This window comes from Scyliorhinus canicula, chromosome 7 (genome assembly GCF_902713615.1).
Source record: "Scyliorhinus canicula chromosome 7, sScyCan1.1, whole genome shotgun sequence".
Lineage (NCBI taxonomy): Eukaryota > Metazoa > Chordata > Chondrichthyes > Carcharhiniformes > Scyliorhinidae > Scyliorhinus > Scyliorhinus canicula.
Genome location: NC_052152.1, coordinates 20,113,848 through 20,131,310, shown reverse-complemented (window position 1 = coordinate 20,131,310; position 17,463 = coordinate 20,113,848). Strand labels below are relative to the sequence as shown.

Below are 17,463 nucleotides of genomic sequence, written 5' to 3'. Positions count from 1 at the left end.
AAGGACACAAGTGAAATGTGGAACTTGTTCAAGGAACAGGTTCTGTGTGTCTTTGATATGTATGTCCCTGTCAGGCAGGGAAGAGATGGTCGAGTGAGGGAACCATGGTTGACAAGAGAGGTTGAATGTCTTGTTAAGAGGAAGAAGGAGACTTATGTAAGGCTGAGGAAACAAGGTTCAGACAGGGCGCTGGAGGGATACAAGATAGCCAGGAGGGAACTGAAGAAAGGGATTAGGAGAGCTAAGAGAGGGCATGAAAAATCTTTGGCGGGTAGGATCAAGGAAAACCCCAAGGCCTTTTACACATATGTGAGAAATATGAGAATGACTAGAGCGAGGGTGGGTCCGATCAAGGACAGTAGCGGGGGATTGTGTATTGAGTCTGAAGAGATAGGAGAGGTCTTGAACGAGTACTTTTTTTCAGTATTTACAAACGAGAGGGACCATATTGTTGGAGAGGACAGTGTGAAACAGACTGGTAAGCTCGAGGAGATACTTGTTAGGAAGAAAGATGTGTTGGGCATTTTGAAAAACTCCCAAGTCTCCCAGGCCTGACGGGATATATCCAAGGATTCTATGGGAAGCAAGAAATGAAATTGCAGAGCCGTTGGCAATGATCTTTTCGTCCTCACTGTCAACAGGGGTGGTACCAGGGGATTGGAGAGTGGCGAATGTTGTGCCCCTGTTCAAAAAAGGGAATAGGGATAACCCTGGGAATTACAGACCAGTTAGTCTTACTTCGGTGGTAGGCAAAGTAGTGGAAAGGGTACTGAGGGATAGGATTTCTGAGCATCTGGAAAGACACTGCTTGATTAGGGATAGTCAGCACGGATTTGTGAGGGATAGGTCTTGCCTTACAAGTCTTATTGACTTCTTTGAGGAGGTGACCAAGCATGTGGATGAAGGTAAAGCAGTGGATGTAGTGTACATGGATTTTAGTAAGGCATTTGATAAGGTTCCTCATGGTAGACTTATGCAGAAAGTAAGGAGGCATGGGATAGTGGGAAATTTGGCCAGTTGGATAACGAACTGGCTAACCGATAGAAGTCAGAGAGTGGTGGTGGTTGGCAAATATTCAGCCTGGAACCCAGTTACCAGTGGCGTACCGCAGGGATCAGTTGTGGGTCCTCTGCTGTTTGTAATTTTCATTAATGACTTGGATGAGGGAGTTGAAGGGTGGGTCAGTAAATTTGCAGATGATACGAAGATTGGTGGAGTTGTGGATAGTGAGGAGGGCTGTTGTCGGCTGCAAAGTGACATAGATAGGATAAAGAGCTGGGCTGAGAAGTGGCAGATGGAGTTTAACCCTGACAAGTGTGAGGTTGTCCATTTTGGAAGGACAAATATGAATACGGAATACAGGGTTAACGGTAGGGTTCTTGGCAATGTAGAGGAGCAGAGAGATCTTGGGGTCTATGTTCATAGATCTTTGAAAATTGCCACCCAAGTGGATAGAGCTGTGAAGAAAGCCTATAGTGTGCTAGCGTCATTAGCAGAGGGATTGAATTTAAGAGCCGTGAAGTGATGATGCAGCTGCACAAAACCTTGGTCAGGCCACATTTGGAGTACTGTGTGCAGTTCTGGTCGCCTCATTTTAGCAAGGATGTGGAAGCTTTGGAAAAGGTGCAAAGGAGATTTACCAGGATGTTGCCTGGAATGGAGAGTAGGTCTTACGAGGAAAGGTTGAGGGTGCTAGGCCTTTTCTCATTAGAACGGAGAAGGATGAGGGGCGACTTGATAGAGGTTTATAAGATGATCAGGGGTATAGATGGAGTAGACAGTCAGAGACTTTTTCCCCGGGTGGAACAAACCATTACAAGGGAACATAAATTTAAGGTAAATGGTGGAAGATATAGGGGGGATGTCAGAGGTAGGTTCTTTACCCAGAGAGTAGTGGGAGCATGGAATGCACTGCCTGTGGAAGGAGTTGAGTCAGAAACGTTGGGGACCTTCAAGCGGCTATTGGATAGGTACATGGATTATGGTAGAATAATGGAGTGTAGATGAATTTGTTCTTAAGGGCAGCACGGTAGCATTGTGGATAGCACAATTGCTTCACAGCTCCAGGGTCCCAGGTTCGATTTCGGCTTGGGTCACTGTCTGTGTGGAGTCTGCACATCCTCCCCGTGTGTGCGTGGGTTTCCTCCGAGTGCTCCGGTTTCCTCCCACAGTCCAAAGATGTGCAGGTTGGGTGGATTGGCCATGAAAAATTGCCCTTAGTGTCCAAAATTCTATGATCTATGATTAACCTAGGACAAAAGTTCAGCACCACATCGTGAGCCGAAGGGCCTGTTCTGTGCTGTATTTCTCTATATCAAAGCACTTCACGCAATGGGGTGTGGGGTTGGATAGTACAGAACGAAGCAGTATTAACCTAAACATTAAAAGTAGGTCATTCCGAGGTGATGTCTGGAAGCATTTCTTAACTAATGGAAATGTGGAACTCTCTCTGTCACAAGGATATGTTTACCTGCAAATGCTCGCATTCTAAGCATTGTCTGGCATCTCTGAATTTGTCTATATATATGTTTCATTCACCTGAGGAAGGAGCAGTGCTACAAAAGCTTGTGTTTGAAACAAACCTGTTGGACTTTAACCTGGTGTTGTAAGACTTCTTACAAGGATATGTTCAGTATGGGTCCACAGAAAATCTCAAGACTGAACTGGCTAAAGTTGTGTTAGGGGGCGGAAGGGTTTTGGAACCAAGGTGAGTAGATGGAATTAGGACAGGGATAAACCATGATCAGAATTTAACGACGGAACTACATTTATTCCTCTGTCATGTTCCCCTGATGATATGTATTCAAGATAAATTCTATACCAACAGTGATCAACACAGTGCAAAGAGATACGGTTGATTTGTTTCTTTTTCAGTTGTATGATTGGAGGAGGAATGACAGCAAGGACACTGGGAGATGTCCAAGGGAGAAATTTCACCAATCCCATGACTTTAACAGGGGTTCCAAGCTTGAAGGCATTCATGGCTGACGTATGAGGAGAGACTGAATCGGTTCGGATTATATTCGCTGGAGTTCAGAAGAATGAGGGGGGATCTCATAGAAACCTATAAAATTTAAACAGGATCAGACAGGGTAGATGGAGGAAGGATGTTCCCTGTGGTGGATGTGTCCAGAACCAGGGGTCACAGTCTGAGGATATGGGGTAGACCATTTAAGACAGAGATGAGGAAAAAACCTCCACCCAGAGACTGGTCGGCCTGTGGAGTTCGTTACCATAGGAAGTAGCTGAGGTCAAAATCAAGAAGCAGATAGATATAGCACTTAGGGCAATGGGGATCAAAGGATGGGGGGGAAATCAGGATTCGGCTATTTAATTGGATGATCAGATCTGACCATAATGAATGGCAGAGCAGGCTCAAAGGGAAGGGTCAAATGGCCTCCTCCTGCTCTTACCTTCTATATTTCTATGTGATCAATCCTCAAGCCCTTCAACCCTGATCCCGAGTGTAGATTATGGGACTGGAGGAATTTCCCTCCTGCTCTATCCAACATAGTGCTCTGAGGCTCCAGTCACATGTGCAGGTGGATGCCTCTTTGGGTTAGCACAGTAAGAAGTCTTACAACACCAGGTTAAAGTCCAACAGGTTTCTTTCAAACATGAGCTTTCGGAGCTCTGCTCCTTCCTCAGGTGAATGGAGAGGAAGGAGCTGCGCTCCGAAAGCTCATGTTTGAAACAAACCTGTTGGACTTTAACCTGGTGTTGTAAGACTTCTTACTGTGCTCACCCCAGTCCAACGCCGGCATCTCCACATCTTTGGGTTAAGCATTTCATTCACAGGACAGCACGTCCAATATGATAGAAGGGCACACTGGGCTAAATCGCTGGCTTTTAAAGCAGACCAAGGCAGGCCAGCAGCACGGTTCAATTCCCGTACCAGCCTCCCCGAACAGGCGCTGGAATGTGGCGACTAGGAGCTTTTCACAGTAACTTCATTTGAAGCCTACTTGTGACAATAAGCGATTTTCATTTCATTTCATTTCATAGCACTTCAGCACTGCTGTATCAGCCTAGACTTTTAGGCAGAATCCATTCTGGCAACGTTAAAGTCATTATTCTCTCACTTATTGTGACAGTCCTGTAAAGCAGACTAATCTGTCTCATTCTTCTCACCAGCATGTACATTTGTTCCTCACCCCACACAAACGTTGGATTAAAGATCATTACGTTATATGGATGCTAGTACAAAATGAATGATGGCAAAAGAACATTGGTGTCAATGGAAAACATAACTCGCATTTTTCATTACCAAGCAAGGCATGGTTATAACCCAATGATCTTTGAGAATTCAGGAACTTTTAGATTACATATGGGGAGGTCAGTTATGAATGTTTGCGGTGATAAAGCACTGACAATACCTTTCTAACATATTTTTTAAATCGCAGTTTCATATTTCACGTTACTTAATATTTTAAAATATTCTTAAAAATGAAGACAGACCTGTGATATGGACCAGGGTGTCTGAAATATGTAATAATCTGAGATGAATGGGGCTTAATCATTTCTCGGCTAAATTAAACCATATCCTCAAGTGCAAAACTTATGTTCAGTGTCTAAGGAGCGTTGTAAGTGCACTGGCATTTAAGATTGTTTTGTTTCATTTCTAGTCACCATAGTAACACAGGCTAATTAACAGTATTTAATTTCTGGGTATGGATTAAAGGAATCTTGCCGTTGAATGGACTTGGAAAGCTGAGTTTGAATCCTTAACTTCCTGTGGGGAATGTCGATAAAATAGAAGAGTTTTCCTGCCGATCTACTGCATTTGACACTTGCATTTTAATAAATGCAACATGTGGAGCATGTAGAAAATGAGCCAAAGACCTTTAATTTACCTCGAATTTGTTGTTGCCTTGCACCGGGTATTTTATGCTTGACACGGCCATCTCCTGATGATGATAACTTCTCAGGTTCGGTGGTGTCAATCACTCCTATAAGCATCTAACTTTAATGGAGATTGACTCACACTGTCCTGTATCTCAGTGTATGGTAGCATGACTCAGAATGTAACAACAGAACCCTGCCGTAACCCGAACCAGACATTCTTATCTTTCACACTTCTTCAACCTTGCTGTGAAAATGGACTGCATAGATACAAAGACCCGATGTGAATCGATGAGCTGTACTTCATTTTTCGGTCAGGTCAACATTCAGAGCAGTTGGAGACAGTCGAGCAGGAGATAGCGCAGGCTCAGAACAAATATGTTCCCACATAGAGAAGGGGTGGGGCTCTCAAAATCTGGTCCCCCCCCCCGCCAACCCCACCCTACCGCAACCCCTACCAGATGTCAAGAAGCGTACAGTGTCAGTGAGGCAACTGAAGCTCCTGTTAGACACTGAGGGCGAAATATGAGGTACAGTGAAAGTATTCTTTCTGCGAGCAGCTCAACAGATCATTAAGTACATGAAAATAAATGAAAATACATAATTGGGCAACACACGGGTGAAATGGGGTGAAAAGCAGCATATTAGCACAGCTGAGAGGGAGCGTGAACCAATATTGGCAAGCAAAAAGAATAATGCTGAATTAGGGTCGGAAAAGTATCTCCCACGCACCTGAAATAAAGGAATAAAACATCGGTGGTCGAGAATGACGCATTAGCAGAGTTTTGAGTACTCCATGAATATTTAAGCCAGTGCATACTCAGTTGGTGTAAGGGGATGGGGTGAAATTCCATTCTGTAGAGAAAATGGTTTTGAAAGGCCTCTGTTGGCTGGATGACCGGTGTGGACCAGTTTGATGCCAGCAGCACTGGGTTCCATTTCCCTTCTCGCTCGAGGGATTCGCTCATTTAGGACTTGCCTCCTTGCCCTACCTGCGGTGGAGGTCACGGTGCAGTGGGTTGGACCTGCCTTCGGGCAAAGAACTGCTCCCTACACTGAAGTTCACATGGCAAATCTGGATAGTCTCCTTTCACTCCAAGTGCGTCTTCACATTTTTGACGTTACTGCACTTCTACGACAATGGGAATACATTCAAATTCAATGTTTATGCAGTGCCAAAAGGAACAGATTGCTGGTCCCATGGAGTGAAAAATCCGTGTCAACATCAGTGCTACTGCCAAGGCTTCTAGTAATAATAAAAATGATCGTTCACAAATAAGAAAAAGCACTGTTGTAAGAGAGTACACTGGCTGGATTCCAAAACAGTTTAGATATTATAATAAATATTTCCCTTTCATGCCTAACAACACATGAGGCAACCCATATTCCTTCCACCAGTTTGACACCCAGCAGTTTTACACCCAGCAGTTCTAGCTTATTTCCATCATGAAGTCCCTTTACTACATGGGCAGGTTGTTAGCTTGACTCACAACTCCTTATTAGGATAAGCAGTTAGATGCAATGGAGGCAGTGGGAGTCACACTACTTACGCAATGGAAGAGAATATCACACTGGGCGTGGTACTAGGCCTCTCATTTCCATTGCTGTCCAAAGTGGAGGCTTTGGATTGAATTGGATTTGTTTATTGTCGTGTGCACCAAGGGCTTGAGCCCATAACAAAGAACAAACAAAGAACAATACAGCACAGGAACAGACCCTTCGGCCCTTCAAGCCTGTACCGGTCATGATACCACCCTTGGTCAAAACCCTCAGCACTTCCTGGTGCCGTATCCCTCTATAGCCAACAAAATCTATCAAACTGAGTTTTAAAATTTTCACATTGACCCAGTGCTATTTGAGGAAGGTTATCATAGGTTTAAGGTCCATGGGGCAAAGTTTAGAGGAGATGTGCGAGGCAGGTTTTTATCTATACCCATCCTAGCCATGTATTCGTCAAGATGCCTTTTGAACACCGTTAATGTAGCTGCTTCCACAACCTCCCATGGCAACGCGTTCCAGGCACTCACCAGCCTCTGTGTAAAAAAAACCTGCCTCGCACATCTCCTCTAAACTTTGCCCCATGGACCTAAAACCTATGATAACCTTCCTCAAATATCAATGTGCAATGTGAGTCAATGTGAAAAATTTGAAAATTGAGTTTGATAGATTTTGTTGGGTATATTATGGGATGCCCGGCGCCGGGTGCCTGCTCTCCTGCCCCTCTGTGACACCCCTTCACTATGGCCACACTAGAAAGCCTTGACACACTCAGCAGATCTATCCACCCCAGTGTCCATATGCGCCCCACATCCTGCGTTGTCTCCATTCCTGCCCTGGATGGCTCCAAGTGGACAGGAAACCTGCTTCTATTCCAATTAAAGGTTCATCCGTGACTACGTTAACTTTAATCAGTTTCCCACTTAACGTTAGCTTCTGACACAAAAACAAACCCGGTCCCTGTTCTCTGCTTCCATGTCAAATGTCAAGTCCCATTTAGCTACAATTTTACTTATTGGTGACTTTGTCACAATGCTCAATAATGAACTTTGCAGTTGAAATAGATTTCTTCATGGCTGTTAATAAATTTGAAGGTTGTTTTAGGCTTTGAGCAGGGAGGGGAATTGACCTTACCATTTCTCCTTCTCCAGAGTCAAGTACAGAAAGCAAAGTCTTTGTGTAACTGATTGCGTGTGATGAATTGAAAATGGCTGCACAGCAATCAGCATGTTATTGGCTTGAAACCTTTCTTTATCTGTTGCCCCTGATGCCAAATGCAGCCCCTTTCGATTGGAAGGTGAGGCTGCAGCTTGTCAGAAGCAATCAGACGCTGCTGTCTCCCATTGTTGGTGGAACAAATCCGTGAGGCAGTCCTAAGTTTGGGACAAAACTCTGTGACTTTGTGTTGGATGCAGAGGGTTAAAGCTGCTCTGTGTCTGTTGTACTTAATCCTGATGATTAGCATGTGGCACACTGGAAACTTTCACAAAGAATATGCACAAGTTTCTTTAAGTTCTCAACACCCTCCCCAATTTTTAATTCATTCATGGGACATGGGTGTCACTGGCTAGGCCCGTATTTATTGCCCATCCCCAATTTGCGTTGAGCAGAGGTGCCTTCTTGAACTGCTGCAAGTCCATGTGGTGTAGGTACACCCACTCTGCTGTTTGGGTGGGGAATTCCAGGATTTTGGCCCATTGACAGTGAAGGAACGGTGATATATTTCCAAGTCAGGATGGTGAGTGACTTGGAGAGAACTTCCAGGTGTTGGTATTCCCACGTATCTGCTGCCCTTGTCCTTCTAAATAGTAGCAGTTGTGGGTTTGGAAGGTGCTACCTGTGGCGCATTGGTGAGATTCTTCCATGCATCTTTTAGGTGGTGCACACGGCTGCTATAGTGCGTCAGTGGTGGAGGGAGTGAAGGTTTGTGGATGGGGTGCCAGTCCAGCTGCTGCTTTGTTCTGTGGATCTCTGTGACAGTCAATTCCTCAATGGGTCTTGGAGCCTAAGTTCATTATTATTGAATGGGGTGCCAAATGGGTTCAATGTGTGTCGTAGAGCAACTTCGATTCATAAATTAATGGAATGGATCTGGGGTTAGCAAAGCAGTAGAACTCCCTGGAGGTTGGACTGATCTCTTTTGTTTCAGAATACACGAGCTGAGATACAATAGCAAGGATGTACTGCTGAGGCTGTGTGAGGCTCTGGTCGGACCCCATATAGAATATTGTGAGCAGTTTTGGGTCCCTTATCTAAGGAAGGATGTGCTGGTTTTGGAAAGGGTCCAGAGGAGGTTCACAAGAATGATCCCTGGATTGAAGAACTTGTCGTATGAGGAATGGTTCAGGACTCTGGGGCTGTACTCGTTGGAGTTTAGAAGGATGAGGGGGGATCTAATTGAAACTGAGAGGCCGAGGTAGAGTGGACATGGAGAGGATGTTTCCACCTGTCAGAAAAACTAGAGCCAGAGGACACAGCCCTGAAGGGACAATTGTTTAAAACTGAGAAGAGGAGCAATTTCTTCAGCCAGAGGGTGGTGAATCTGTGCCGCAGAAGACTGCGGAGGCCAAATCACTGAGCGTCTTTAAGACAGAGATAGTTAGGTTCTTGATTAATAAGTAGATCAGGGGTTACGGGGAGAAGGCAGGAGAATGGGGATGAGAAACATATCAGCCATGATTCAATGGCGGAGCGGACTCGATGGGCTGAATGGCCTGATCCCTAATTCTGTTCCTATATCTTGTGGTCTTATAATTAATATATATGTAATCCTTCCAGGAGAGATTATTTGTGCCTTAGTAACTGCCTTGCAGTGTTAATGTAAGCCTACTTGTGACAATAGGGATTATTATTATTATTAAGAGGATGTCTTAAATTTCAGGGAATAACCAATTTTCAATATTTTAGCGTGGATTGGGAGTGCAGAGCGAGGGAATTGACCTAAAGGACAGATGAGCATAATTTGTTCCCCAAATCCCATCTCCATCATGTGAACGTGTGTAACTGTTTACCACATGTATCGTGAACAGTCGTTTCTTACTTCTGATCAGACCGACGTTCAAGATTAGGGTTCCCCACCGCCCCTCCCCCGGTGCGACAGGATATCCTAAAGTTGTCTCTGGGTACTCACTCCCATCGTTGTTGAGCGTTGCGAATTCCGTCTGCGTCTCCGCGCAGCCGGCGCTGTTGCACACCTTCATTTGCAGCTCGTACCACGTGGCCTCCTGCAGGTCGTACAGGATGTACGACTTGGACAGGGTTGTCCGCTGCGCTGTGGTCCAGGTTGTCCTCCCAAACGGCCGGTACTCCAGAGTGAACAATGTGATGGGACAGCCACCGTCAATCCAGCCGATGAGATTGAGCTTGATTCTTGTGGTGTTGATGCTGAAAAACAGTTCCTGTTCCTTCGCAAACTGCGGCTCTGCAAAGGAGGAACATGCGTCTGCTAATTAATATCGACAGATTCTTTCTAACCGATTGAGGGAGTAATAATTGTCCTTTCCTTGTCGAGCAAGTTCGACATTCCATTAAAAACCAATTCACAAACGTTTAGTATGCATGTGGATACATAGGAACCCTCTGGCCCTGGGCGCTCAGTCTTCCTGTATCATTTTGGTTCATACACATACTGTCATATATTACAAAAGGGCCAAGTATTCAGGAAAGGGTTCATCAGTGATTGGAGTGAAACTTCCTTTCGTATAAACCCACACGTTTTCAGTTTCTGCTTCACTGATCGTGAATCACCTCTTATAAGGACTCCTGTGAAACCAATCAAACCTGAAGCCGATGCCTTTCCACTCTTTGTCTCCGTTCTACGACAGCCTGAGGACAGGTTCTTGAAGGTCAACTCTGACGAATGGTTATGTGAGTTGCACAGGCAACAGACTATTACAGTAACAGCTCAGAACTTGTGGATCAGGGACTCCACTCGGGTCTTGCAGGTCGTCACTTAATTGGGGCAGTTCATGGCTGAAACACAGCCCGGCATTTCGATGAGATTCATTCTTGGGATTGCTGACAAGGCTATTGGGTTCCCTACCTTCCCGGGTTGACCTGGAGTCTCCAGGATTTGAAGGTGAATCTCCAGGCCACTGCTCTGTGCAACCCTGGAGAAAAATCATCGGGACATTAAAGAAACTTTGTTTTCTTTTTTTCCCCCAACATTGCTCAGATATAAAAATGTTGAAAACTGGAGAAAAAAAGGGTTTTGGCTGACTGTCAGGTGCGAATGGGTAATGAATCCTTTTGCTTTCCGATTGGTGGTGGATGAACATCAGCCAACTTGTGACAGGAGCTCGCTGGGGCAATTCGTGTGAAGAAACCTCCAGGAATATTTTTAATCCCAGTTGGTAACCCTACAATACTGATGTTTGTTGCCTGTCTCGAGAAACTAGGCTTTCCAGGTCACTGTGGAGGGCACTACAGTGTCAACCATGACATGGAACTGAAGCAACATCAACCCCCAGACTGTGAGAAGCTTTACTTTGAACAGAATCCCTACAGTGCAGAAGGAGGCCATTCGGCCCAGCAGGTCTGCACCGACTCTCCGAAAGAGCGCCCTACCTAAGCCCATGCTCCCCCTCTATCCCCCATAACCTCACCCAAACCTTTGGACACTAAGGGGCTATTTGGCATGTCCAATCCACCTAACCTGCACATCTTTCGACTGTGGGAGAAAACCGGAGCACCCGGAGGAAGCCCACGCAGACACTGGGAGAACGCGCAGACTCCACACAGACACCCAAGGCCGGAATTGAACCCGGGTCTCTGATGCTGTGAGGCAGCAGTGCTAACCACCCTGCCGCCCTTCTCTGAAGGAGGTTAAAGTTGGACTTTTGTGACTATCTGACAGATGCAAGGCCTATTTTACTGAAACTGGCTTTTTAGTTCCAGATTTTTTAAATATTCAAACTTCTCAAGCGACCATGGTTAGTGACTTGATCCAGTAACATTGCAACACATCTATCTAAAACGTTCTGGAGAACACTCAGGTGGGGAGACCTGTGCTACAGCCCCACACACCATTGTCATAATTTATTTCTGAAATTTAATGGCATCTCAAAAAGCATTTTTTGTATCATACTAGCAGATTTACTGGCGGTAGATTACCATGATGGGCTGCTTTGTAAGTATACATATGATGCATTGCAGAAGGAACTATTCATGTAGAGCTACATGCTCCTTGAGATCTCATTACTGTAAATAGGCAAATCCTCAGGGCACTTTAGAAGGGAGTTTCTCTCAGCCAGGAGTGTGCTTGCCAAATGAGGGCTTCGCTCCGAGGTCAGAGAAAACAACAGGAAAGATAATTATTAGATCAGAGCAGTAACAGGTTGCAGCAGGGATTCATCCCAAAAAATGGAGGGGGGGTGACGGTGTATGTGGATAGAATCAGAAGATAAGTTACCATTATATTGTGTGCGTGGAGCAGGGACTGAATAAAATTCAAAGGAAATCAAAGAGATGAAAATCTACATTTCAGGGATTTCTGTTAGATTAGGTGAACATAAGGGAAGGTCCTTTCATTTGGTTAGGTTGGCCATGCAGATGCCCATGACACTTGGGTAGCATTGCCAACAGTGGGTGGTTCTGCTCCTGGTGGCTGCTGGACATGACCTCCTGCCGATAACGATGTTGGCCTACACCCTCGCCATTGGATGCCCGACATGTCCGCCATCGCCTTTCCCCGCCTTCGCGCACCAGTCAGAAAGTGAGCAGCCTCTTCATTCTCTGATTGGCTGGTTCTTGACTGGCAGGCAAGTAGCATTCCTCCTGTCCTCCACCCCCCCCCCCCCGCCGGTATGAATATTCCGGCCTGCTCTCTACTGTGTCCTGACGATTTAAATCCTGGAGATCCCGGGGCAATCGTGCAGGATTGATAATCCTCCAGGATTGTACCCCAGAAGGATTGGATCTTAGCCCCTCGCTTCCAGTGGAGGCTGGGAGCTGTGCTGACAGCTGATGGTTACAGGGAGGGTGGGGGGGGGGGGGCTGCTCCACCAACCCTTTAGAAAATATCTTACATTCCTCCATCGGCCCCCTGTATAACAGAGCCTAAAATGTTCTTCACCGTTTCATTTTCTTCCAGCGGCTCCTGGCATTGAGCTGCAAGGTGGTACTCCAGCTGCACCAATAAGGCAGCCAGTACACTTACTTCACTGGGTACTCCACCCACCAACCATTTGATAGAGGTTTCCAAAATCATGAGTGATCCATTGTGATAGTGTGCTTGCTAGTGTGTAAAGTGTACACATTAAAAATATACGATTATGTAAATAATTATGTCATCACACAAAGTGAGGTCATGTCACATGACGCGGCAGCCATGTTAGTTGAGTCTGCACAGTGAGTGGTATGTGTAGCAAAAAAAAATTAACTCCATTGTCTTCACCCTCCACACCCGTCTTCAACTTTGTTTGTATTTGTCCAGGCGGCGGTGACACAACAGGGTCTAGGCAGAGTTTTTGTTTTAATTTAGAGTAACCAATTCATTCTTTTTCCAATTAAGGGGTAATTTAGCGTGGTGAATTCACCTACCCTACACATCTTTGGGTTGTGGGGGTGAGATCCACGCAGACACGGGGTGCATGTGCAAACTCCACACGGACAGTGACCCGGGGCTGGGATTGAACCTGGATCCTCGGTGCCATGAGGCAGTAGTGTTAACCACTGCGTCACCATGCCGCCCTAACAAACTGTTTGCATTAACCAGGAGCCTCAGGTCATTGGTTTAAGTTGAATGGCAAAAGAACCAACGGCAACTTGAGGAACATTTTTTTTTTTTTTTCCACAGCACGTGGTTAAGATCTGGAAAGTACTGCCTGACAACAACGTGGTGGGGACAGATTCAATCGTGACTTTCAAAATGGAGTTGGATAATTATCCAAAGAGAAGGAATTGCAGGGTTAAAGCTGGGGAGTTGGGTTGGGTGAGTTGCCCTCCCGGAGAGCCAGCATGGATATGATGGGCCAAATGGCCTGCTACTGTGCTGAAAGCATTAATTCTGCACTCAGTAGGCTATCTACCAGCTGAGGACTGAGAACGTCCATCACCAGGTGATGGGCTGAGTCCTACCACTTGTTAAGGTACAGTATGGAGACTCCACCTCTTACAGAGCTCTGCAGAATCCCCATCTGCAGAATCGTGCAGGAGCTTTGACTAATGTGTGTTAGAAAGGCAGCTGATTATCAATTTCCATTTCTTTTACAAGTTCACTGATTTTGTAACCCTGCACGAATCCTATTTTAACATCCAGGTTGTTGATTGCCTTGGCCAGAGCCTAAAGGGTTACAAAATGATTGGCAGCCCTGCCTCCAATACAACATCCTTCTGGATGCGTTTTTGAAATGATATATCATGTTACATTAAGAGATGAACTCCCGCTTTTAATCATTTACACAACACCTCCAGGAGTTACGCCTTCTCTTGTCGATGTTGCTACAGTATATATAAACTGGGAGGACCTTCACAGTACTTCGGGCCTTTCACTCAGGCCTCTGTACTAACAGCTGACTGTTGAGCAACATTGGAGGAAGCTGAGAGTGGGCCTCACACCCACCTTTGCGACGGGCATGTCATGTGGTGCTGAGAAGGTGAATGGGGAAAAAAATCCCAAAACTCAAATACCTTTCATCCAAGATGGAGCCCAGAAATACTTTCTCGCCAAAATAGGAAGGAGACAACTGGCAAGAAATGCAACTTTAATGGACATGTACATTTAAGTCGACAGAGGAAGCGAGGAGCTCAAAAGTTGCAAAATAGTACACTGTGCTATGAAGATTTAGCTTTTGACCATTTGAACTCAGACTTTCTGGCACCTGGAGGGGTTTGTTTCGATTGGTTGGCTGATTGCCAATGGATTGACTCAGGACCGTATCCTGCCCGGAAACAGGGTTCAGCCATGTGGGGGTTTTCAGAGGACCCAGGAAGAGAAGAGGCGCTCCTGGATGCTGAGAGAAGAAGCTGTGAGTTTCTCTCTCTCTTTATCCAAAAAGGTTTCCTGCTGTTTCTGAGAATGCAGTTACTTTACAGTGAAAACCATTCCAGATTGAAAGCAAGAACACCAACTGAACGCCTAGATTAAAATCATCGAACTGGAAGATGTCCAGCTGAAACAGAGACTTTTATCCTTTTACTTTTCGCATTATTCTTTTTTTTCCACCCCTCTTTCGCCTCTGTGTTTGTCTGTCTTCTGTGTGTGTGTATAGAGGATGGGGCAAGTTACGGGCTGGGGCGGGGGGGGGGGGGGTTAGGAATTAAATAATGGTTAACCAGTTGTATTTGCTGCCTATTTAATTATAGTTTTCGGTGTGAATAAAAATTAATTGTGTTTAAATTTATAAACCCGGTGACTGTAGTTATTGGACAGTCAAAGACCATAGACTTGGCGTATTTTCTAAGAATTATTTCAATTGTATTGCGGCTCCGGGTCAAGTGGGGCCCAGGGTGTCATAACACCTTGCACAATTTGCTGTCAGGAGACACAGTAGTTAGCACTGTTGCCTCACAGTGACAGGGACCCGGGTTCGATTCCAGCCTTAGGTCACTGTCTGTGTGGAGTTTGCACATTTTCCTTGTGTCTGTGTGTATTTCCTCCGGGTGCTCCGAATTCCTCCCACAGTTCAAAGATGTGCAGGCTAGGTTACAAGGATAGGGCGGGGTTGGTTGGGGAATGGGCCCTGTGTCGGGTGCTCTTCCGGAGGAATGGTGCTGACTTGATGGGCTGAAAGGTCTCCTTCTGCACTGTAGGAATTCTAGGCACTGCAGCACAGTGGGTAACTCTGTTGCTTCACAGCTCCAGCGTCCCAGGTTCGATTCCCAGCTCGGATCACTGTCTGCGTGGAGTTTGCACGTTCTCCCCGTGTCTGCGTGGGTTTCCTCCGGGTGTTCTGGTTTCCTCCCACAAGTCCCAAAATATGTTCTGTGAGGTGAATAGGACATTCTGAATTCTCCCTCTGTGTACCCGTACAGGCGCCAGAGTGTGGCGACTAGGAGCTTCTACAGTAACTTAATTGCAGCGTTAATGTAAGCCTACTTGTGATAACAAAGATGGAAAGAAATGATGGTGTTAACTATTATGGACGAGGGTGGCCAGCACCGGAGGCATCAAAATCGGTCGACTTTGGGACGCATGGTGGGTGGCACATTCATGCACAGGATGATATCATTGTGTATGAGGGTGGCCTCGCTCTGCATCACGGACCAGCTGCCCAGGCAACTGAGGTAACCGACAAGTTCATGAGTATCGGCTGCCCTCTGATACCCTATCCAAGCTATTGTTCTTCATGTGCCGATCCAGATGAGTCCTGGCAGCTTATTTGACAGCACAGGGCTCCAGCCTGAGCCAGTCCTATCCATTTACAAGCCGAGGTACCAAGAGCAGGAAATCCTGAATCATTTGTTCTCCTCCAGAGGCAACAACAACTTGAATTCCTGTAGCACCTTTATTGCTGAAACGTCCCAAGGCTCTGCACAGCAGCATTCTCACACAAAATTTGACGCTGTGCCATGCGAGGAGGTATCACATTTAGAATTTACAGTACAGAAGGAGGCCATTTGGCCCATTGGGTCTGCACCAGCCATTGGAAAGAGCACCCTACTTAAGCCCAGGCTTACCCACTGTCCCCGTAACCCAGTAACCCGACCAAACCTTTCAGACACTAAGGGTTATTTAGCATGGCCAATCCACCTAATCTGCGCATCTTTGGACCGTGGGAGGAAACCGGAGCACCTGGAGGAAACCCACGCAGACAGGGGGAGAACGTGCAGACTCCACACAGACAGTGATGAACCTGGGACCCTGGAGCTGTGAGGTAGTAGTTCTAACCACTGTGCCACCATGTCGCCGTATTTACAGCTGACTAAATGCTTGGCAAGAGGTATGTCTGAAAAGAGGAGAGAGAGGTTGAGAGACTCAGAGATTTGGAAGGAATTCCAGAACTTAGAACCTCGGCTACTGAAGGTGTGGTGCCAATGGTGAAGTGTTAGATGATGCGAAGGTGCAAGAGGCCCACATCGGAGAAGTGCGGAGCTTTTCAGCTGCTAGGCTACGGAGGAGCAGCATCCTATTTTAACAAGCACCAAGGCTGACCCAGGATCAGTAATCTATTTTCTTCCCATTGTGTAAAAGCAGAAAGTACCTTTCCCGTGGGTCTTGGCCTCAATTATTTCGCTGATGCGGCCGGGTCCCACTCCATTCTGTGCCGTCAAAGTGAACTTGTACCACGTCCCACATTTCAGGTTCTCCAGGCGGTACGAACGTTCGCTGGGGCTGATGGGAAAGCTGCCCCACTGCTCACTGTTGTCCTCTGAGTACTGCAGGATGTAACCTTAAAGGGGAGGCATCACACACATATACACAGAGTCAGTAAATCAAGGCGTTTGCTTACAGGAAATGAAAAAGTAATTGCACTCATTAATAGATCAATCTCTGTCACCAAGGTGTAATGTGAAAAACGGCTGAAGGTTTCCTGGTCCCTTTACAATGATATAGCAATTAGCTCTCGGATGTCCCAACCTTAACATGACAGGCTTTTCTTCTGGTCCCATCCTATTGCACAATAATGGAGTTCCGCTCGACAGATTGGGCTGAGAAATTGTGTCTGGTAACAGGAGGACGCTGCGTCAATGACCGTAACTGTATTCATTCGGAGATAATCAAATTGCTCGCAGGCAGGCAAGATCACTGGAGGCCGCAGAAGTAATTCTGATGAGCAGATTAATCTTCCGCCTGTCAGAGTGTCCCTGCTCATCATTTCATTCTTGTGCCCTGATGGCCCAGGTCGCAGTGTCACAGGGGAGCTGCTCAGCAAGATTAATAGCCCTGGTCAACCTCGGCTCATTGGCCAATCCTAAAACCTGCCACGGACTAACCCACATGGCATGAGCTGCCATCATTTGTGAGCTGCCAACCATGTACACCCTGACCTCCACTTACAACTTGGCTATGCAATGCTTACCACTAGGAGGCAGTATTAGCCCCATCTTAATAAAAAAAAAATATTTTTAATCAAAAAAGGAATCAAGGATTATAGGGATGAGGTGGGAAAGTCAAATGAGGATGTTCATTTCAGATCAGTCAGGATCTCATTGAATTACAGAACAGACTTAATGGGCCAAATT

At 46.0% G+C, this 17,463-nt stretch overlaps 1 protein-coding gene across 2 annotated transcripts in view; it reads right to left on the bottom strand.

Annotated features, from left to right (window-relative positions):
* LOC119968768 (Down syndrome cell adhesion molecule homolog) overlaps positions 1-17,463 on the bottom strand; it is a 658,909-nt gene that overhangs the window by 43,847 nt on the left and 597,599 nt on the right. For both annotated transcript variants that reach the window (XM_038801471.1, XM_038801472.1), the window contains 2 exons: positions 16,482-16,670; positions 9,470-9,760 (listed from right to left, as the gene is read on the bottom strand). In XM_038801471.1, coding sequence (XP_038657399.1) covers positions 9,470-9,760; positions 16,482-16,670 — 480 coding nt within the window. The remainder of the gene's footprint in view (positions 1-9,469; positions 9,761-16,481; positions 16,671-17,463) is intronic.